Below are 21429 nucleotides of genomic sequence, written 5' to 3' on the forward strand. Positions count from 1 at the left end.
CAATTCTTACTTGAATGCCTTCATCACAGACTAAAAGATTAAACAAAGCCGTGCAACATTACAGTAACTAACAATAAATAAACAACTACCTTACGTGTTCTATTACAGAATTTATGTCATTGGGCCAGCAGGGGGCGCCGTAGCAGCAACCGCCGACGCTGGGCCAGCAGGGGGCACCGCAGCAGCAACCGCCGACTCTGGACCAGCAGGGGGGCGCCACAGCAGCAACCGCTGACTCTGGGCCAGCAGGGGGCGCTGCAGCCAGAGCCTCGCTGGGCGCCACGGTAGCTGGCTGGACAGGCATGTCAGGAACCGCTGTTGAGGGAGTCCACTCCCTCCTTAACTGGAGCAGCCTCCTCACCATCTCGGAGATTCTGTCCAGCTCGCGTGGTGATGAGGTTGGAGTAAATGCTGTGAACTCCCCTTGCGTGCATAGCTGAGTAGCCTCGGGGGAGCTCTGCACTGCCACGTCATCCATCACCCTCCAGAACAGACCTTGAAGGGTGAAGAATGTCCGAGCGGGTCAGGAAACAGGAACCAGCGGGTCAGGCAACACAGGAACCGGAGGGGGCGCTGCATCAGCCACCGGCATGGCTGGGGCTTGCGCCTTGGCAGCGGGCGTTGCCCCTTTAAGGACCTTGGGGATCCGGGGAATGACGTCCCAAACTGACCTGGGCCCCTTAAGGGCCGGGCACGCTTCTGAAAAAGGGCAGGCTGCTGGTGCTGGCCACAAAGCAGCGGCGTTGCGGGCGTCAGGTGGTTGCAGTGCAGCGGCCGCTGTGACGTCGGGGGTAAACACCACTGGATCCAGGGTCGGAAGGGGTTCCTTCCGATACCCGGTGGAGGAAGAAGCAGAGAGAGAAGCCGTTCCTAAGAAGATCGCCGGCCCTTCTTTGGGTTTCTTACCTCCTCTCTTCCTTCTCCGGCTCAGGGCTTTTGGTGGAGGCTCAATAAGCTGGGTCCTCTGCTCGGTCAGCCTCTCCCGTAGCAGCCGGAGATTTTCGCGCACATCCTCCACAAGATGTGCGTCCTCAGCGAGGGACATCTCCTCCAAAATGTCCCGGCTTTGGCTGGCTAATGCCCAGGTTACCGGGTCTTCTTGGACCTCCAGCTGGGCCAGCCAGTAAAGGACCATGTCGACCAGACCGAGGTAAACGTCCTCGGTCAGGGGGGGGGTACCTTCCATGCGAGGTCTGTCATTCTGTTGTGAATCGAAAAAAGGGCGAACGAGCAGGGCGCAGTGAAGCAGAGTCCGGGAGCCGTAAATCCAAGGCAAAGGGATTTATTGAGGGCAGACGGACAGACAGGGCACAGACTTCCACAAACATCAATGACAGACCTGGGAAAACAGACTTCAACACAGACTAAGTACAGGACGTGACCTCAGAATAAATGCAAGACAGCTGATACGATGGGAATTGACACGGGGTTAACGAGGAGGGCATGGCACACAAACGAGGACTGGACATGCAGGTCATGACAGTACTTTATATTTCTGCTCCCTGCATGGATTAGCTTACATTTATCTATGTTAAATTTCATCTGCCAGGTATCAGCCCATTCGCTAATTAAATCCAGATCCCATTGTAGCCTCTCTGCTGCTAGATCAGTATCTGCTACACCACCCACCTTGGTGTCGTCTGCAAATTTAACCAGTTTACTGTATGTATTGGTGTCAATATCATTAATGTAAATTAGGAACAACAGTGGTCCTAAAATTGAACCCTGCAGTACCCCACTATGAACGCAGGCCCACTGTGACATTGTCCCTCTAATAACTATCTGCTGCTTCCTGTCAGTTAACCAGTTTTCGATCCAAGCTGCTACAGTTCCTAAAATCCCTGCAGCTTTGAGCTTAAGCAAGAGCCGTTTGTGGGGGACAACATCAGAGGCCTTCTGGAAATCTAAGTAGATCACATCGTAGGCCTTTTTGAGATACCACTAAAATTCAAATAATAGGGCATATTATTTGGTAGCTAGTTTTTTTACGTTGCCCCTTTTTTCAGAGCATAACGTTAGACCTTCTTATGCTTTAACATTAGCCTAATAACAAACCACACAGGCTAAGTGGCAAATTAATTTCAGAAAGGTACAATTTATTCATGATAAAATGAGAATGAAAACATAGAGAGTTCATCTCCTTGGAGAATGACCATGATCGATTTTTACCTCATCAAATAAGCCTGGTTTAAATAGAGAATTTAGCTTATCTTGCTAGTTAACGTAACTAACGTTGACTATACGGGTTAAAATGGTACGGTCCACATTAGGGGTGTCTGAAATCGTTTTACATAAAATTTTCCTACAAAGTAAGGTTATCTTTTTTTTTTTTACAACAAAATAAAAATGTTAAGACCCCCCCCCCAAAACATGCTTAGGGTATCCCGAAATATAAAGAACACGCTGCCCATCTACGAAAGTTTAATGTGCAGGAAATGTAGCTAAACCGAGACACACATCAAACCACTAATCACACAAAGAAAGGTAACACTCTACTAAAACCTAGACAATAGAAATTCGTGTGATCGGCATCCAAGGCTGTTACTTAATACATTTTACATTGAATGTATGATGTCAAGTAGATATGGTGTAATCGGTAAATATTTGCTGCAAATAACTAGTAATTGTCCACTGTGCGCTTCACATACAATTTAACTTATAATTATTACATGTTAAGTATAGATAAGGTACGTGGAATCAGTAAATACTGGGTGGAAATTACTCTAGTCGGATCAAAGTAGATTCCAAGCAACCTCGTGTGGTTTCCCTATTAACCCGATTACTGAACTGAAATGCAAATCGAGACAAGGAGGTATTTAAAGAACTAATTCAGCCTACTGCTTATCACTTTACTCACATTCATCATGGAGAAGTCGTGCTGTATTCGGCAGCTTTGGGTTCACGCAAGCGTCTTGCTCGCTGTTCTCGTCGTGTCTTTCGCACAGAAAACGGCTGTGAAGGATTTCGTTCCCACTTCTGCCAAATGCCAAGTGTATGAGAGGGTTCCGTGTGGGGATCCTGCTTTTGGCAAGGCTGCTTGTGAAGCCATAAACTGCTGCTTTGATGGCCAGCAGTGTTACTATGGGAATGCAGGTGAGTTTGATGCCTTCCTAGTTATGCTTCTTCTGGCTAAGTATGTGAATTAAATTTAGGCATGTGTGGACCCCTCTTACAGTGACTGTGCAGTGCACAAGGGATGGTCAGTTTGTGCTTGTGGTGGCCAAGGATTCCACTGTGCCCCAGCTGGATGTGGCCAGTCTCTCCCTGCTGGGTGGAAATGCTGCCCCTTGCCTCCCTGTTGCCACTACAAATGCCTTTGCCATCTACACCTTCCCTGTGACTGCCTGTGGCACTGTGGTCAAGGTGGGTTTCTGCATCCTTGGAAGCAGGCTGTGGATGAGGCTCTATTGCTGAGGTGTGTAGCTTACCCGTGGTTCCCTTTCTAGCTGGATGGTGACTATGTAGTGTATGAGAACAGGATGACTTCTTCATATGAAGTTGGTGTGGGCCCCCTGGGATCCATCACAAGGGACTCCCTCTATGAGTGAGTGGAGTCTTTGGCCCTGTAGCCCTACTTGCTGGTGTCTGTATCTGATGGCCTGCTGTTGCCTGGCAGGCTGCTCTTCCAGTGTAGGTATTGGGGTGCTGAGGTCGCTTCCCTGGTGGCTGCCGTGAATACAGTTCCACCACCTCTGCCAGTAGCTGCTCCAGGGCCTCTCCGGGTGGAGCTGAGGCTGGCAAATGGCCAGTGTTTCACTAAAGGGTGTGATGAAGGTACAATACAGCTTGGGACCTGCTACTGTCCCTGTAGGTATGTGGTGACTGGGTTTCCTCCCCCCCTCCTTGCTGGTATCTGTGCAGGAGCTGCTGCATATACCTCCTACTACCAGGACAGTGACTACCCTATTACCAAGGTGTTGCGGCAGCCACTGTATGTAGAGGTTCGCATCCTGAATAGGACAGACCCCAACCTTGTCCTGGTTCTGGAGGACTGCTGGGCTGCAGCTGGCCTTGACCCTCTGAGCCTGCCTCAGTGGAGCCTCCTGGTTGATGGGTGAGTGACAAGCTGGCCCCTGTGGGGGTACTACCACCAAGAAATGAGCCTTCCTTACTTGAGGTCCTGGTACAGGTGTCCCTACCAGGGTGACAAGTACCAGACCACCTTGGTTCCTGTGGATGGCTCCTCTGGGCTTCCCTTCCCAACCCACTACAAGCGCTTCATTGTCAAGATGTTCACATTTGTGGACCCAGCTTCCCAGCAACTTTACCGGGGGAAGGTAATGGCACTGAGCTGTGGCTGTTGGCTAGCCTGTAAATGTGGAGTAATGCAAGCCCTGCTGTGTCTCTGCAGGGGTTCATCCACTGCAGTGTAGCTGTGTGCCGCCCTTCGGCCACTGACAGCTGTGAGCAGAGGTGCTTCAGGAAAGGTGAGCTCCAGGCTGGCTGGCTTCCCCTTCAGAATGGCTGTGTCTGACTCCTGCCTCCCTGCATTTCAGGTAGGGATGTTGCTGCTGTACGCAAGACCTCCTCCCATGAGAAGGCTGTGGTGTCCAGTGGGGAAATCGATCTGGTGGCCCCCAGAGGCCGATACATGGCTGGTTGGAGGTGATGGAAAGCTGTGCCTAGTGGGTGAATGTGTTCTCACAGCTGCTGTGGGCTTGTGCCTTAATAAAAGGTGGTGACTTTACATTTTGCTTGTCCTGTTGTCTGTAACAACAAACAAAAGTGGGTGTGGAGTATTAGCTTTGGGTGGGAGGGGGGGTGAATATGTGAAACTGCATAAGTTAGGCAGACTTGTGTCACTTGAAACTTCATGTACAGTGACTACACTTGTATAGAACAGTACCCTATCCCAGAACTACTTGCTGTCTAGACATGATCCATGTAGCCAGGCTGGCTGCCATCTGTCCATTTTCCATCCATTTTCTCCTACTTATCCGAGGTTGGGTCATGGGGGCAGCAGTCTCGGCAGAGAAACCCAGACTTCCCTCTCCCTGGCCACATCATCCAGCTCCTCTGGGGGAATCCCACGGCATTCCCAGGCCAGCCAAGAGACATAGTCCCTCCAGCATGTCCTGGGTCTTCCCCGGGGCCTCCTCCCAGTGGGACATGCCCAGAACACCTCATCAGGGAGGTATCCTAATCAGATGCCCGAGCCACCTCATCTGGCTCCTCTCGATGCTGAGGAGCAGTGGCTCTACTTGAGTCCCTCCCGAATGACCGAGCTCCTTACCCTATCTCGCAGGGAGAGCCCAGCCACCCTGCGGAGGAAACTCATTTCGGCTGCTTGCACTCGCGATCTCGTTCTTTCGGTCACTACCCACAGCTCGTGACCATAGGTGAGGGTAGGAACATAGATCTATTGGTAAATCGAGTTTTGGCTCGGCTCCTTCACCATGACAGACCGATGCAGCACCCACATCACTGCAGAAGCCGCACCGATCCGCCTGTTGATCTCCCGCTCCATCGTTCCCCCCCCCCCCCCCCCCACTTGTGAACAAGACCCCAAGGTACTTAAACTCCTCCACTTGGGGGAGGACCCCATCCCCGGCCAGGAAAGAGCATTCCACCCTTTTCCATCTGAGGACCATGGTCTCGGATTTGGAGGTGCTGATTCTCATCCCAGCCGCTTCACACTCGGCTGCGAACTGTCCCAGCGAGAGCCGAAGGTCGCAGTCCGATGAGGCCAACAGAACCACTTCTGCAAAAAGCAGAGACCTGATCCTGAGGTCACCAAACCGGACATCCTCAAAGCCCTGGCTGCACCTAGAAATCCTGTCCATAAAAACTATGAAAAGAATCGGTGACAAAGGGCAGCCCTGACTGAGTCCAACCCTCACCGGAAACAAGTCCGACTTATTGCCGCCCATGCAGACCAAGCTCTGGCACCGGTCATACAAGGACCGAACAGCCCTTAAAAGGAAGCCCGGCACCCCGCACTCCCCGAGGGACACGGTCGAATGCCTTTTCCAAGTCCACAAAACACATGTAGACTGGTTGGGCAAATTCCCATGAACCCTCCAGAACCCTGTGGAGAGTACAGAGCTGGTCCACTGTTCCACGGCCGGGGCAAAAACCACACTGCTCCTCCTGAATCCGAGGTTCGACAATCCGGCGGACCCTCCTCTCCAGAACACCCGAATAGACCTTACCAGGGAGGCTGAGGAGTGTGATCCCCCTATAGTTGGAGCACACCCTCTGGTCCCCCTTCTTAAAGAGGGGGACCACCACCCCAGTCTGCCAGTCCAGAGGCACTGCCCCCGATGTTCACGCGATGCTGCAGATGCGTGTCAGCCAGGACAGCCGCAGAGCATCCAGAGCCTTAAGGAACTCTGGGCGGATCTCATCCACCTCCGGGGCCTGGCCACTGAGGAGCTTTTTAACCACCTCAGCGACCTCCGCCCCAGAGATAGGGGAGTCCACACCCAAGTCCCCATACTCTGCTTCCATATTGGTGGGATTGAGATCGTCTTCGAAGTACTCCCTCCACCGACCCAAAACGTCCCGTATTGAGGTCAGCAGCACTCCATCCCCACCCCCACCATAAACAGTGTTGATGTTGCACCGCTTTCCCGCCCGGAGCCGCTGGATAGTGGCCCAGAATCGCCTCGAAGCCGTCCGGAAGTCGTTTTCCATGGCCTCGCCAAACTCCTCCCATACCCGAGTCTTTGCTTCAGTGACCGCCGAAGCCGCACCCCGCTTGGCCTGCCGGGACCTGTCAGCTGCCTCTGGAGTCCCACAGGCTAAAAAAGCCCGGTAGGACTCCTTCTTCAGCTTGATGGCATCCCTCACCACTGGTGTCCACCAGCGGGTTCGGGGATTGCCGCCGCGACAGGCACCGACCACCTTACGGCCACAGCTCCAGTCAGCCTCCCCCGGGACATGGGAGAAGTTCTGCCGGAGGTAGGAGTTGAAACTCCTCCTGACAGGGGATTCCGCCAGACGTTCCCAGCAGACCCTCACTATACGCTTGGGCCTGCCAGGTCTGACCGGCTTAATCCCCCACCAGCGGAGCCAACCCACCACCAGGTAGTGATCAGTTGACGGCTCCGCCCCTCTCTTCACCCGAGTGTCCAAGACATGCGGCTGCAAGTCCGATGACACAGCTACAAAGTCGATCATTGAACTGTGGCCTAGGGTGTCCTGGTGCCAAGTGCACATATGAACACCCTTATGCCTGAACATGGTGTTCATTATGGACAATCCATGATGTGAACAGAAGTCCAACAACAAAACACCGCTTAGGTTCAGATCGGGGATGCCGTTCCTCCCAATCACGCCACTCCAGGTCTCACTGTCATTGCCCACGTGGGCATTGAAGTCCCCCAGTAGAACAAGAGAGTCCCCAGGAGGAGTGCTCTCCAACACCCCTTCCAAGGACTCCAAAAAGGGTGGGTAATCTGGACTGCCACCTGGTGCATAAGCACAAACAACAGTCAGGACCCTTCCCCCCACCCGAAGGCGAAGGGAGGCTACCCTCTCGTTCACTGCGGTAAAGGCTGGCTGCCGCCACTGTAAAATCAATGCAGCAACAGCAGAACCTTCACCTGCCCTTGATGCAACCAGTTGAAGCCAAGTGGTTGTCCCCCAGGGACTATCCTCCTTGGAACCCTCTACTGTCAGAAACTGACTCTGCTACCAGAGCAAACCACACATGGCATTTGATTAGGCCGACAATCCAACACCAACCACCCCAACACAGCAAAACTAATGGCTGACTTGGTGATGTAGTTGCTGTGACTGGAGCCTCAACTTTCCACAGCAGAGTCCCTATCAACCGGGAAAGGATCACATCAAGCTGTGACTAGCAGCTAAGTGTTGTGCTCTCACCAAGACTGGGGCTTCACCACAGGACCCCATAGCAAGGCCTTGTCCACATGTGACTGGCTAAGGTTTATAAATCCCATCCAAATTTTTAGGAACTTGAGCTTAACATGCTGGCAAAAGCAAACCTGACAGTGAATGGTGAACTCGTTTTCAGTGACGTTAATAGCCCAGTGGGGTTGGCAGCCAGTTGACCTTGGACCTCCAAAGGTTTTTCTTCCTCTGGAGTTTTTCCAGGGTGAAAGTTTTCAGAAACTACATTTTCGGCATCGATGCATAGACAGGGAAAATGGTTTTTGGCTTGTAACTGTGTGCCATTATCTACTTTGAATTCAATTTATATAGCGCCTTTCATCAATGTGTTCGTTGGGGGGGTCCCACCACTCCATTACCAGGCCATAAAAGGGTGTCTTCACTGAGGGCACCTACGATATCCAGTGATGACAGCATTGTGGATGCACTGCCCTCAAACATTCTCCCTAGAATGAAAACAGAAAAAACACCTCAGGGAAATGGGTAATACTGCTGCTTCATATCTCCAAATCCTGCCCTGCTGCTGAGGCACAGAAAAACTTCAGCGGAACGCCAGAGCAAATGGTAATCAATTCTAACATCCACTAACCATGCCTCTTGATAAATTGGCACTCTTGGTAAACAGATTACAAAAAACATCTTTTTTGTTTATTGTATATTCAAAACAAAAGAGAAAGCTATTTTGTAATAGTCATAATTATTATTAAAAATAAACAGCATTTAAAAATTTGAAAAGACTAGTGTTTCAATTATGGCTACCATCAGAAATTATGAACAAATTATAAGTATACACCTTATGAAATGTAACATTTTAAAGAGGCCTGAGTATTTTGGAAATATGGAAATATTCAAAGAAAACCTACAAATAAGAACATAAGAACATAAGAACATAAGAAATTTACAAACGAGAGGAGGCCATTCGGCCCATCAAGCTCGTTTGGGGAGAACTTAGCTAATAGCTCAGAGTTGTTAAAATCTTATCTAGCTCTGATTTAAAGGAACCCATGGTTTTAGCTTCCACTACAATAGCAGGAAGACTATTCCATACTCTGACTACACGCTGTGTAAAGAAGTGCTTCCTCAAATTTGTTTTAAAATGTTCTCCCGCTAATTTCCACTTATGGCCACGAGTTCTAGTATTTAGACTAATATTGAAATAGTCATTTGGCTGAACGGCATCCAGACCCGTTAGAATCTTATAGACCTGAATCATATCCCCCCTTAGTCTCCTTTGCTCAAGGCTGAACAGATTCAGTTCCGCTAACCTCTCCTCGTAAGACATTCCTCTAAGACCAGGAATCATTCTCGTAGCTCTTCGTTGCACCTTTTCTAAGGCAGCAATGTCCTTCTTGAGGTATGGTGACCAAACCTGCACACAGTATTCTAGGTGGGGTCTTACCAAGGAATTATATAAGTGTAACATCACCTCCCTTGACTTAAACTCCACACATCTAGAGATATAACCCAACATTCTGTTCGCCTTTTTTATTGCTTCCCCACATTGGCGAGAGTGGGACATGGAAGCATCAACATACATACCGAGATCTTTCTCGTAATCAGCTACCTTTATTTCAGTGGAACCCATAAAATATCTGTACTGTATATTTCTGCTCCCTGCATGGATTACCTTACATTTATCTGTGTTAAATTTCATCTGCCAAGTATCAGCCCATTCGCTAATTAAATCCAGATCCCGTTGGAGCCTCTCTGCTGCTAGATTAGTATCTGCTACCCCGCCCACCTTAGTGTCGTCTGCAAATTTAACCAGTTTACTGTATGTATTCGTGTCAATATCATTAATGTAAATTAGGAACAATAGTGGTCCTAAAATTGAACCCTGCGGTACCCCACTATAAACGGAGGCCCACTGTGACATAGTGCCTCTAATAACTACTCGCTGCTTCCTATCAGTTAGCCAGTTTTTGATCCAAGCTGCCACAGTTCCTAAAATTCCTGCAGCTTTAAGCTTTAACAAGAGCCGTTTGTGGGGGACAACATCAAAGGCTTTCTGGAAATCTAAGTAAATCACATCATAGGCCTTTTTGTGATCAATTTCACTTGTAGCTTCCTCAAAGAACTCAAGCAGATTCGTTAAGCAGGATCTACCTCTCCTAAATCCATGTTGGCTATCCTTTATAATGTTATTTGCATCTAGGTAATCTACCATTTTCACTTGAATTATAGCTTCCATTATTTTTCCAGTAATGCTAGTTAAACTGATTGGCCTATAGTTTGCCGGATTACTTCTATCCCCTTTTTTGAATATGGGTGTTATATTAGCATGCTTCCAATCTGATGGTACCACACCCGCAGATAACGATTTCTGGAATATTAAAGTCAAAGGTTGGCTAATAATATCCCTCATCTCTTTCAAGACTAAAGGTAAGATGCCATCAGGCCCCTGTGATTTATTTATTTTGAGTTTAGCTAGGCTTAGTATCACATCAACCTCAGTTATACATATATTGGTCATAGACGATGCTGTATTCGTATTAATTGGTGGTAAGTTACTTGTGTTCTCTATTGTGAACACCCTTGAAAAATAATCATTAAACTCATTTACCATATCAATTTCGTTATCAATTATAAGGCCCTTACTATCCTGTAAATTAGTGATTTCAGCTTTTAGTGCTCTCTTGGAGTTAAAATATTGGAAGAAACCTTTACTGTCATGCTTAGCCTCCAATGCAATTTTTCTTTCTACATCCCTCTTTGATAGCCTAATGTCATTTTTTAACTCTGCCTGTAGACTTAGATACTCCTGCTTGATTTTGAAATCATTAGTTATTTTCCAGTTGTGGAACAGAGCCCTTTTCCTCCTGACTTTATTCTTAATTTCCTTAGTAAACCACCTTGGTTGTCGTTTCCTAGATTTAGTTTTGCTGGAAACAGGTATGAAGTCCTCTTGCACTTGCAACAATGTGCTTTTGAAAAATTCCCATGCCTCTTCTACTGTTTTGCTATTTAACTCTGTCCAGTTTACAGTTTCTAATTTCCGTCTCATACCATTAAAGTTAGCCTTCCTAACATTGTATACTTTTAATTTAGACTTTGCTCTTTGGACACTAAAATTAACCTCGAATTTAACCATGTTATGATCACTACCGTACAATGGGTCTAAAACCTCTAATTTTCCAATCCTATCCTGGTTATTACAAAAAACGAGATCAAGAAGGGCTTCTCCCCTGGTAGGAGTATTAACAAACTGAGTAAAAAAACAATCCTGTACTAATTCCACCATCTCAAGTTCATTTACAGAAGAGCCAGAGACTGTGTCCCACTGTATCCCAGGTAAATTAAAATCACCCATAACCACCACATCATTTTTATTACTCATAATCCTGATATCATCATATAATATTCTGCTTTCCTCTACAGCTACATTAGGTGCCCTATAACAAACCCCGACAATTAGGCCATTTGAATCTTTAGCATCAAGTTTGATCCATACAGCTTCTGAATTTTTATTTTTATCAGTGAGATCCCTTGCCTGCAAGTTTTCTTTTACGTATACTGCAACACCACCTCCCTTCTTGCCTATCCGGTCTCTACGGAACAACGTATAACCATCCATATTATATTCATCACCATCATTGTCACTCATCCATGTTTCAGTTATTCCTATAATGTCATAATTGTCTGAAGAAATTAAAGCCTCTAAGTCATTAATTTTGTTTCTAATACTCCTAGCATTCAAATACAGACCACTAATGGTAGGCCTTTTACAGTGTCTACTTTTAATTTTTATTTGGGCTTTCCGTCTCTCCCCACATAAATTCTTAACTGACCTCCCTGCCCCCCCAGTCCCTAGTTTAAACATTCCTCAACTATTCTGCACATACGCCTCCCCAATACACTGGTTCCCCTATGGTTCAGATGCAACCCGTCCGGCTTGAACAGGTCCCACCTGTTCCAGAAGGTCTTCCAGTGCCCCATAAACCTGAACCCCTCTTTCCTACACCACCATTTTAGCCACGCATTTAATCCCCTTATCTCAGCTAATTTTGCCTGACTTGCACGTGGCACGGGAAGTATTCCAGAGAATACCACCGTGGATGTTCTGCTTCTAAGCTTATCCGCGACTTCTATAAATTTATCTTGCAGAACAGCCCTTCTGCCCTTTCCTATGTCATTGGTGCCAACATGCACCACGACCACTGGATCCACCCCGGCTGGGGCCAAAAGCCTGTCCACTCGATCTGGAAGTATAATTTCTTTCTGGTTTGGATCAGCCACACTCTTTGCTCTTGAATGTAATGTAAAATAAAGTTGTCCTCCGAAGAGGGGGGGTGGTGGTGGGCAATAAAAAAAATAAAAATAAAAATTTAACCATGATGCATTGTGTCAGGACCAGAATGCATTGCTTTAAGCCAGCGCCGTAAGCGGTTGCAGGTAGTCGAACGCACCCAATCAACCACAGAAACAGTATCGATATACTTAGGGTCAGAGTGCGAATTACCCCTCTATAATTGGGGAGTACTGCCTTCATAACACTTCTATGACCATTATGGTCCTCTACCGCATCAATACGAATAGTCGCCACCAGGATCAATGTTAAGAGTGCAAGATACGCTAGAAATGTTTACTAACATGTATGTAACACACGGTCACAAAATGAGAATCAATACAGAAGATCTCATTATCCTTATCCCTATAATTTGGTTTTGATAACTCCCAGGAATTATCCTAGGAGAAGTATACTAGTAAAAGTAATAAGCCTATACATTTACAAACAGCCTGGTCTGGTCCAGCAGTCTGGTGTTATTCCTGCCCTCACAGTCCCCCCAGCTCCAACAGCCTTCAGAAATAAATATTTGCCTATTAGGCTAATATCTGTCTTGATGATACAGTAGATCTTAAAGTACAGCCTAATTTAAGAACATAAGAACATAAGAACATAAGAACTATACAAACGAGAGGAGGCCATTCGGCCCATCGAGCTCGCTTGGGGAGAACTTAACTAATAGCTCAGAGTTGTTAAAATTTTATCTAGCTCTGATTTAAAGGAACCCAAGGATTCAGCTTGCACTACGTTATCAGGAAGACTATTCCATACTCTGACTACACGCTGTGTAAAGAAGTGCTTCCTTAAATCCAGTTTGAAATGTTCTCCCGCTAATTTCCACCTATGGCCACGAGTTCTTGTATTTGAACTAATGCTGAAGTAACTATTCGGTTGAACAGCATCCAAACCTGTTAGAATCTTATAGACCTGGATCATGTCCCCCCTCAGTCTCCTTTGCTTGAGGCTGAACAGATTTAGCTCAAATAACCTTTCCTCGTATGACATTCCTCTAAGACCAGGAATCATTCTTGTGGCCCTACGCTGCACCTTTTCTAAGGCCGCTATGTCCTTTTTAAGATATGGTGACCAAACCTGTACACAATATTCTAGGTGAGGTCTCACCAAGGAATTGTATAATCTTAGCATTACCTCCCTTGACTTAAACTCCACACACCTGGAGATGTACCCCAACATCCTATTGGCCTTTTTTATTGCTTCCCCACACTGGCGAGAATGAGACATGGAAGCATCAACATACACACCAAGGTCTTTCTCATAATCAGCTACCTTTATTTCAGTAGGTCCCATAAAATACCTGTACTTTATATTTCTGCTCCCTACATGGACAATTTAACTCATCTCTTGGTCCTGCACTCTGTCCTGATCCTGCCATCTTCCTGCTGCCTGCTCACTGTCCTGATCCTGCCATCTCCCTGCTGCCTGCTCACTGTCCTGATCCTGCCATCTCCCTGCTGCCTGCTCACTGTCCTGATCCTGCCATCTCCCTGCTGCCTGCTCACTGTCCTCATCCTGCCATCTTCCTGCTGCCTGCTCACTGTCCTGATCCTGCCATCTCCCTGCTGCCTGCTCACTGTCCTCATCCTGCCATCTTCCTGCTGCCTGCTCACTGTCCTGATCCTGCCATCTCCCTGCTGCCTGCTCACTGTCCTGCACACTGTCCTCATCCTGCCATCTTCCTGCTACCTGCTCACTGTCCTGCACACTGTCCTCATCCTGCCATCTCCCTGCTGCCTGCTCACTGTCCTCATCCTGCCATCTTCCTGCTGCCTGCTCACTGTCCTGATCCTGCCATCTCCCTGCTGCCTGCACACTGTCCTGCACACTGTCCTCATCCTGCCATCTCCCTACTGCCTGCTCACTGTCCTCATCCTGCCATCTTCCTGCTGCCTGCTCACTGTCCTGATCCTGCCATCTCCCTGCTGCCTGCACACTGTCCTCATCCTGCCATCTCCCTGCTGCCTGCACACTGTCCTCATCCTGCCATCTTCCTGCTACCTGCTCACTGTCCTGCACACTGTCCTCATCCTGCCATCTCCCTGCTGCCTGTTGACTGTCCTCATCCTGCCATCTCCCTGCTGCCTGCTGACTGTCCTCATCCTGCCATCTTCCTGCTGCCTGCTCACTGTCCTGATCCTGCCATCTCCCTGCTGCCTGCACACTGTCCTCATCCTGCCATCTCCCTGCTGCCTGCACACTGTCCTCGTCCTGCCATCTTCCTGCTACCTGCTCACTGTCCTGCACACTGTCCTCATCCTGCCATCTCGCTGCTGCCTGTTGACTGTCCTCATCCTGCCATCTTCCTGCTACCTGCTCACTGTCCTGCTCACTGTCCTCATCCTGCCATCTTCCTGCTGCCTGCTCACTGTCCTGCACACTGTCCTCATCCTGCCATCTTCCTGCACACTGTCCTCATCCTGCCATCTCCCTGCTGCCTGCTCACTGTCCTCATCCTGCCATCTCCCTGCTGCCTGCTCACTGTCCTGCACACTGTCCTCATCCTGCCATCTTCCTGCTGCCTGCACAGTCCTCATCCTGCCATCTCCCTGCTCCTGTGCCTCTCCTGCCTTCTGCTGACCACCACTTTCCTTCATACACATTAAAAGTTTGCAAAACTGCACCTATAGTTTTAGTGTAATGTCCTCTAGCTCTTACCACTAATATTTCCTACTTACTCTTCTTTTATCAAAAGTGTGTCTGATGTCTCCATCTTTCCTTTTACTCATAGTGTGTATGTGAATAAAATCTAATCTATATTTAACAAATAGTATCTGGGCTATCAGATGAAGCTTCTAAAAATGTCCATAAATATGAAATTGTGGAATGCAGAATCAATACATAAGAACATAAGAAATTTACAAACGACAGGAGGCCATTCGGCCCATCAAGCTCGTTTGGGGAGAACTTAACTAATAGCTTAAAATTGTTAAAATCTTATCTAGCTCTGATTTAAAGGAACCCAGGGTTTTAGCTTGCGCTACACTAGCAGGAAGACTATTCCATACTCTAACTACACACTGTGTAAAGAAGTGCTTCCTCAAATTTGTTTTAAAATGTTCTCCTGCTAATTCCCACTTATGGCCACGAGTTCTAGTATTTAAACTAATATTGAAATAGCCATTTGGCTGAACAGCAAAAAAAATTTTTGCCCCTATAGATTTCACTTATAGTAATGTTTTTTCAGAGCATAACGTTAGACCTTCTTATGCTTTAACATTAGCCTAATAACAAACCACACAGGCTAAGTGGCAAATTAATTTCAGAAAGGTACAATTTATTCATGATAAAATGAGAATGAAAACATAGAGAGTTCATCTCCTTGGAGAATGACCATGATCGATTTTTACCTCATCAAATAAGCCTGGTTTAAATAGAGAATTTAGCTTAACTTGCTAGTTAACGTAACTAACGTTGACTGTAGGGGTGTTCTGTCGAGATGAGCTACTTTGTCGAGGTAAGCTATGGTTAGGGCTATCGATTAGCACTACGGTAGTTTACCTCGAGAAAAAGTAGCTCAACTCGACAGAACACCTGCCTCAGAAGGACAATGGTAAGTAATTCAACTTATAAAGACGTCAGATTTCATCAGTAGATGAAACACTTGAACGAATAAATGAAGATTGTAAAATAACACATTTTCAACAGGCTACAATTCTTTTGGCTACTTACATTTACCAATGCACGACAAACAGTACCATGACAGACGAAGATAATAAACAGGTCACTCAATGAGAATGAATGACGCAACCGACTGGCTGCTTCTAGCGCCGAGGTGGTTAAAATGGTACGGTCCACATTAGGGGTGTCTGAAATCGTTTTACATAAAATTTTCCTACAAGGTAAAGTTATCTTTTTTTTTTTTTTACAACAAAATTAAAATGTTAAGACCCCCCCCCCCCCCAAACATGCTTAGGGTATCCCGAAAAATAAAGAACACGCTGCCCATCTACGAAAGTTTAATGTGCAGCAAATGTAGCTCAACCGAGACACACATCAAACCACTAATCACACAAAGAAAGGTAACACTCTACTAAAACCTAGACAGTAGAAATTCGTGTGATCGGCGTCCAAGGCTGTTACTTAATACATTTTACATTGAATGTATGATGTCAAGTAGATATGGTGCAATCGGTAAATATTTGCTGCAAATAACTAGTAATTATCTACTGTGCGTTTCACATACAATTTAACTTATAATTATTACATTGTGCATACGAAACATAATAAATATCCTTTTGGGGATTTAGTGGGCTGCATACATGTTAAGTATAGATGAGGTACGTGGAATCAGTAAATACTGGGTGCAAATTACTCTAGTCGGATCCAAGTAGATTCCAAGCAACCTCGTGTGGTTTCCCTATTAACCCGATTACTGAACTGAAACGCAAATCGAGACAAGGAGGTATTTAAAGAACTAATTCGACCTACTGCTTATCACTCCACTCACATTCATCATGGAGAAATCGCGCTGTATTCGGCAGCTTTGGGTTCACGCAAGCGTCTTGCTCGCTGTTCTCGCCGTGTCTTTCGCACAGAAAACGGCTGTGAAGGATTTCGTTCCCACTTCTGCCAAATGCCAAGTGTATGAGCAGGTTCCGTGTGGGGATCCTGCTTTTGGCAAGGCTGCTTGTGAAGCCATAAACTGCTGCTTTGATGGCCAGCAGTGTTACTATGGGAATGCAGGTGAGGCTGATGCCTTCCTAGTCATGGTTCTTCTGGCTAAGTATATGTGAATTAAACTTAGGCATGTGTGGCTCCCTCTTACAGTGACTGTGCAGTGCACAAGGGATGGTCAGTTTGTGCTTGTGGTGGCCAAGGATTCCACTGTGCCCCAGCTGGATGTGGCCAGTCTCTCCCTGCTGGGTGGAAACGCTGCCCCTTGCCTCCCTGTTGCCACTACAAATGCCTTTGCCATCTACACCTTCCCTGTGACTGCCTGTGGCACTGTGGTCAAGGTGGGTTTCTGCATCCTTGGAAGCAGGCTGTGGATGAGGCTCTATTGCTGAGGTGTGTAGCTTACCCGTGGTTCCCTTTCTAGCTGGATGGTGACTATGTAGTGTATGAGAACAGGATGACTTCTTCATATGAAGTTGGTGTGGGTCCCCTGGGATCCATCACAAGGGACTCCCTCTATGAGTGAGTGGAGTCTTTGGCCCTGTAGCCCTCCTTGCTGGTGTCTGTATCTGATGGCCTGCTGTTGCCTGGCAGGCTGCTCTTCCAGTGTAGGTATTGGGGTGCTGAGGTTGCTTCCCTGGTGGCTGCCGTGAATACAGTTCCACCACCTCTGCCAGTAGCTGCTCCAGGGCCTCTCCGGGTGGAGCTGAGGCTGGCAAATGGCCAGTGTTTCACTAAAGGGTGTGATGAAGGTACAATACAGCTTGGGACCTGCTACTGTCCCTGTAGGTATGTGGTGACTGGGTTTCCTCCCCCCCCCCCCCCCCCCCCCGCTGGTATCTGTGCAGGAGCTGCTGCATATACCTCCTACTACCAGGACAGTGACTACCCTATTACCAAGGTGTTGCGGCAGCCACTGTATGTAGAGGTTCGCATCCTGAATAGGACAGACCCCAACCTTGTCCTGGTTCTGGAGGACTGCTGGGTAGCAGCTGGCCTTGACCCTCTGAGCCTGCCTCAGTGGAACCTCCTGGTTGATGGGTGAGTGACAAGCCGGACCCTGTGGGGGTACTACCACCAAGAAATGAGCCTTCCTTACTTGAGGTCTCCTGGTACAGGTGTCCCTACCCGGGTGACAAGTACCAGACCACCTTGGTTCCTGTGGATGGCTCCTCTGGGCTTCCCTTCCCAACCCACTACAAGCGCTTCATTGTCAAGATGTTCACATTTGTGGACCCAGCTTCCCAGCAACTTTACCGGGGGAAGGTAACGGCACTGAGCTGTGGCTGTTGGCTAGCCTGTAAATGTGGAGTAATGCAAGCCCTGCTGTGTCTCTGCAGGGGTTCATCCACTGCAGTGTAGCTGTGTGCCGCCCTTCGGCCACTGACAGCTGTGAGCAGAGGTGCTTCAGGAAAGGTGAGCTCCAGGCTGGCTGGCTTCCCCTTCAGAATGGCTGTGTGTCTGACTCCTGCCTCCCTGCATTTCAGGTAGGGATGTTGCTGCTGTACGCAAGACCACCTCCTCCCATGAGAAGGCTGTGGTGTCCAGTGGGGAAATCGATCTGGTGGCCCCCAGAGGCCGATACATGGCTGGCCAGTGGTGATGGAAAGCTGTGCCTAGTGGGTGAATGTGTTCTCAGTTTCTGTGGAATTGTGCCTTAATAAAAGGTGGTGACTTTACATTCTGCTTGTCCTGTTGTCTGTAACAAAGTGGGTGTGGAGTATTAGCTTTGGGTGGGAGGGGGGTGAATATGTGAAACTGCATAAGTTAGGCAGACTTGTGTCATTTTAAAACTTCTCATGGCTATGATGACTACACTTGTATAGCAGCCACAAGAACACAGCACCCTACCCCAAAACTACTTGCTGTCTAGACATGACCCATGTGGCCAGGCTGTCTGCCAGCACTGAAATCAATGCAGCAACAGCAGAACCTTCACCTGCATTTGAGGTAAGGGCTAAGGTGACTGCTGTAGGATGCAACCAGTTGAAGCCAAGTGGTTGTCCCCCAGGGACTATCCTCCTTGGAACCCTCTACTGGCAGAAACTGACTCTGCCACCAGAGCAAACCACACATGGCATTTGATTAGGCCGACAATCCAACATCAACCACCCCAACACAGCAAAACTAATGGCTGACTTGGTGATGTAGCTGCTGTGACTGGAGCCTCCAACTTTCCACAGCAGAGTCCCTATCAACTGGGAATGGATCACATCAAGCTGTGACTAGCAGCTAAGTGTTGTGCTCTCACCAATACTGGTGCTTCACCACAGGACCCCATAGCAAGGCCTTGTCCACATGTGACTGGCTAAGGTTTATAAATCCCATCAATTTGCAAGACCTTGAGGTTAACATGCTGGCAAAAGCAAACCTGACAGTGAATGGTGAACTCATTTTCAGTGACATTAGTAGCCCATTGGGGTTGGCAGCCAGTTGACCTTGGACTTGGAGGTTTTTCTCCCTCTTTAGCAGTTTTTCCAGGGTGGAGGTTTTCAGAAACCACATTTTCAGCATTGATGCATAGACAGGGAAAAGTTTTTGGCATAACTGTGTGCCATTACCCACTTTGAATTCAATTTATATAGTGCCTTTCATCAATGTGTTGGTTGGGGGGGTCCCACCACTCCATTACCAGGCCATAAAAGGGTGTCGAGCGCCCACAATATCCAGTAATAACAGCATTGTGGATGCACTGCCCTCAAATTCTCCCTAGAATGAAAGCAAACAGAAAAAACACCTCAGGGAAATGGGTAATACTGCTGCTTCATACCTCCAAATCCTGCCCCGCTGTGTGTGTGGAGTTCATATGTTCTCTCCTTGTTGCATAGATTTCCTCTGGGTTCCCCATTTCCCGCTGCAGCTAGCTTAAGCTGCCCGTAGGGTGAGAGTTCCCTCGCTTTGCACCTGATGTTCGTGGGACAGCCTGCGATGCCTCCATCGTGACCTGTACTGAATAAACAGCTAGGAGGAGGATGATATCCTGCGTTTAAATTAGCCAGGCTGCCTTATGAGCGGAGAGCACTACAAAAGGGAGAGGAGTAATACCAGCCGGACCCCTAAGAACTCACCGCACCCTGATGGGAACAGCTGGTCACCCGAGAACAGACTGCACGTTCTGCCAAACGCTCGGCCATCAAGGAGGTAAATCATGTGACCCACGATGTGTCCAGGAGTAAAAAGGGCCTGAAAGCTCAGGTGTCCCACCTCGATACAGTCTTTGTCCGAGAGAGGGCTGGAATCCCAACACAAAGCAGGTGTGACCAGGCACAGAACATCCACTAACCATGCCTCTTGAGAAATTGGCACTCTTGGTAAACAGGTTACAAAAAACATCTTTTTTGTTTATTGTATATTCAAAACAAAAGAGAAAGCTATTTTGTAATAGAGGCATAATTATTATTAAAAATAAACAGCATTTAAAAATTATGGCCACCATCAGAAATTATGAACAAATGCTAAGTATACACCTTATGAAATGTAACATTTTAAAGAGGCCTGAGTATTTTGAAAATATAGAAATATTCAAAGAAAACCTGCAAATACAGCACAATATTGCTACTAGTATAATTTCTTTCTGGATTATATGTAACAGTAAGTTTATGGTAAATATTGATATATCTCCATTGTGCCCTTTATTCCATTTCCACCTGTCCTGGGGGTTGATGCTTCATTTAATTTTTTTATGTTGTTTGAAGCATCGACCAGGGAGCGTCAGAATTAGCATCATTGCTTACCAGAACTTACAGCTCACTGTTCATTCACACACAAGATAACAGCAATTTATATCTGCTCTGGAATCACTGAAAAGTCAGGAAAACAAATGCACTAAAAGCTGTATTCCTTCATTAATGCATTCCCTTAGATGCCGTCTAACTCCATAAAACACATTCTCGTTAAAAGTGAAAGAGAAAAAACTGGAAAAAGTTTATCAAGCCAACAATTAGCTCAGAGACCAGCTGGCCTTCCTACAACAGCAAAAATGCAGAGACCTTGTTCATAAAAAAGTGTGAAGTTCTGGTTTAGAAACTCAGACAAATGCGTTCTCAGCAGCCCTAGAATCTACAGCAATCACCCAAGACTCATTTTTCAGGCTAATTCATTTTCTGTTTTATTTCTCTGATTTCAACAGCAGAGCCATAAGGAGACCTTATTACATAAAAAGAACCTTGGGACTATGAAGCAAACATGGATATCTCTCTCATACACATTCACAGGGTCGCCAACTCTCACGCATCTGGTGTGGCACTCACGCTTTCAGACTCTCACTCTCGCGCTCACGCAAGGAATCCTACGACAAATGTATATTATTCAATTATAAAACTAAAATTTGCTGCATCAAAAGCGCTGGGTTAGTCTGCAAAGCTTACATACTATTTACAAGTTAATAAAACTGTAACGTATACATTTAAATCAGTGTGCAAACTTATTTCGAATTGAAAATCTCACGCCAGTCAGCTGGCCAAAGTTGGTAGCCCTGTATTCACCTTCACGACGGGCAATGACGAGAACATGCAAAACTCTACACACACACAGCTGGGGTGGGAAGCTAACCCTTGCAATCGTGGTAACCACACCTTTATAATATTTCGTGAGTGAGAGTCTGAACGTGTGTCACGCCAGATGCGTTATAGTTGGCAAGCCTGTATCAGCAGTAC

At 47.2% G+C, this 21429-nt stretch overlaps 2 protein-coding genes across 2 annotated transcripts; both read left to right on the forward strand.

Annotated features, from left to right (window-relative positions):
* The first annotated feature begins 2830 nt into the window (after positions 1 to 2830).
* LOC111858332 (zona pellucida sperm-binding protein 4-like) lies at positions 2831 to 4687 on the forward strand. The gene is made up of 8 exons (XM_072700619.1): positions 2831 to 3093; positions 3176 to 3363; positions 3447 to 3544; positions 3617 to 3774; positions 3862 to 4054; positions 4130 to 4277; positions 4352 to 4427; positions 4497 to 4687. Exons 1-8 carry the CDS (start codon positions 2865 to 2867, stop codon positions 4607 to 4609), a joined length of 1203 nt encoding a protein of 400 aa, XP_072556720.1. The 5' UTR covers positions 2831 to 2864; the 3' UTR covers positions 4610 to 4687.
* Positions 4688 to 16577: 11890 nt separating this feature from the next.
* On the forward strand, positions 16578 to 18453 carry LOC140578678 (zona pellucida sperm-binding protein 4-like). Its single transcript, XM_072700417.1, has 8 exons — positions 16578 to 16843; positions 16928 to 17115; positions 17199 to 17296; positions 17369 to 17526; positions 17623 to 17815; positions 17893 to 18040; positions 18115 to 18190; positions 18262 to 18453. The coding sequence occupies exons 1-8, from the start codon at positions 16615 to 16617 to the stop codon at positions 18375 to 18377; spliced, it is 1206 nt and encodes a 401-aa protein (XP_072556518.1). The 5' UTR covers positions 16578 to 16614; the 3' UTR covers positions 18378 to 18453.
* The last annotated feature ends 2976 nt before the right edge of the window (positions 18454 to 21429 follow it).

This window comes from Paramormyrops kingsleyae, chromosome 16, assembly GCF_048594095.1.
Source record: "Paramormyrops kingsleyae isolate MSU_618 chromosome 16, PKINGS_0.4, whole genome shotgun sequence".
NCBI classification, from domain to species: domain Eukaryota; kingdom Metazoa; phylum Chordata; class Actinopteri; order Osteoglossiformes; family Mormyridae; genus Paramormyrops; species Paramormyrops kingsleyae.

Bases quoted from the DNA above. Each gene is read 5' to 3' on its own strand.
- LOC111858332 (XM_072700619.1), top strand. From the start codon at position 2,865: ATGGAGAAGTCGTGCTGTATTCGGCAGCTTTGGGTTCACGCAAGCGTC. The intron at 3,364-3,446 runs GTGGGTTTCTGC...TTCCCTTTCTAG, and splicing joins CCTGTGGCACTGTGGTCAAG to CTGGATGGTGACTATGTAGT. The intron at 3,775-3,861 runs GTACAATACAGC...GTATCTGTGCAG, and splicing joins CACTAAAGGGTGTGATGAAG to GAGCTGCTGCATATACCTCC.
- LOC140578678 (XM_072700417.1), top strand. From the start codon at position 16,615: ATGGAGAAATCGCGCTGTATTCGGCAGCTTTGGGTTCACGCAAGCGTC. The intron at 16,844-16,927 runs GTGAGGCTGATG...TCCCTCTTACAG, and splicing joins GTGTTACTATGGGAATGCAG to TGACTGTGCAGTGCACAAGG. The intron at 17,527-17,622 runs GTACAATACAGC...GTATCTGTGCAG, and splicing joins CACTAAAGGGTGTGATGAAG to GAGCTGCTGCATATACCTCC.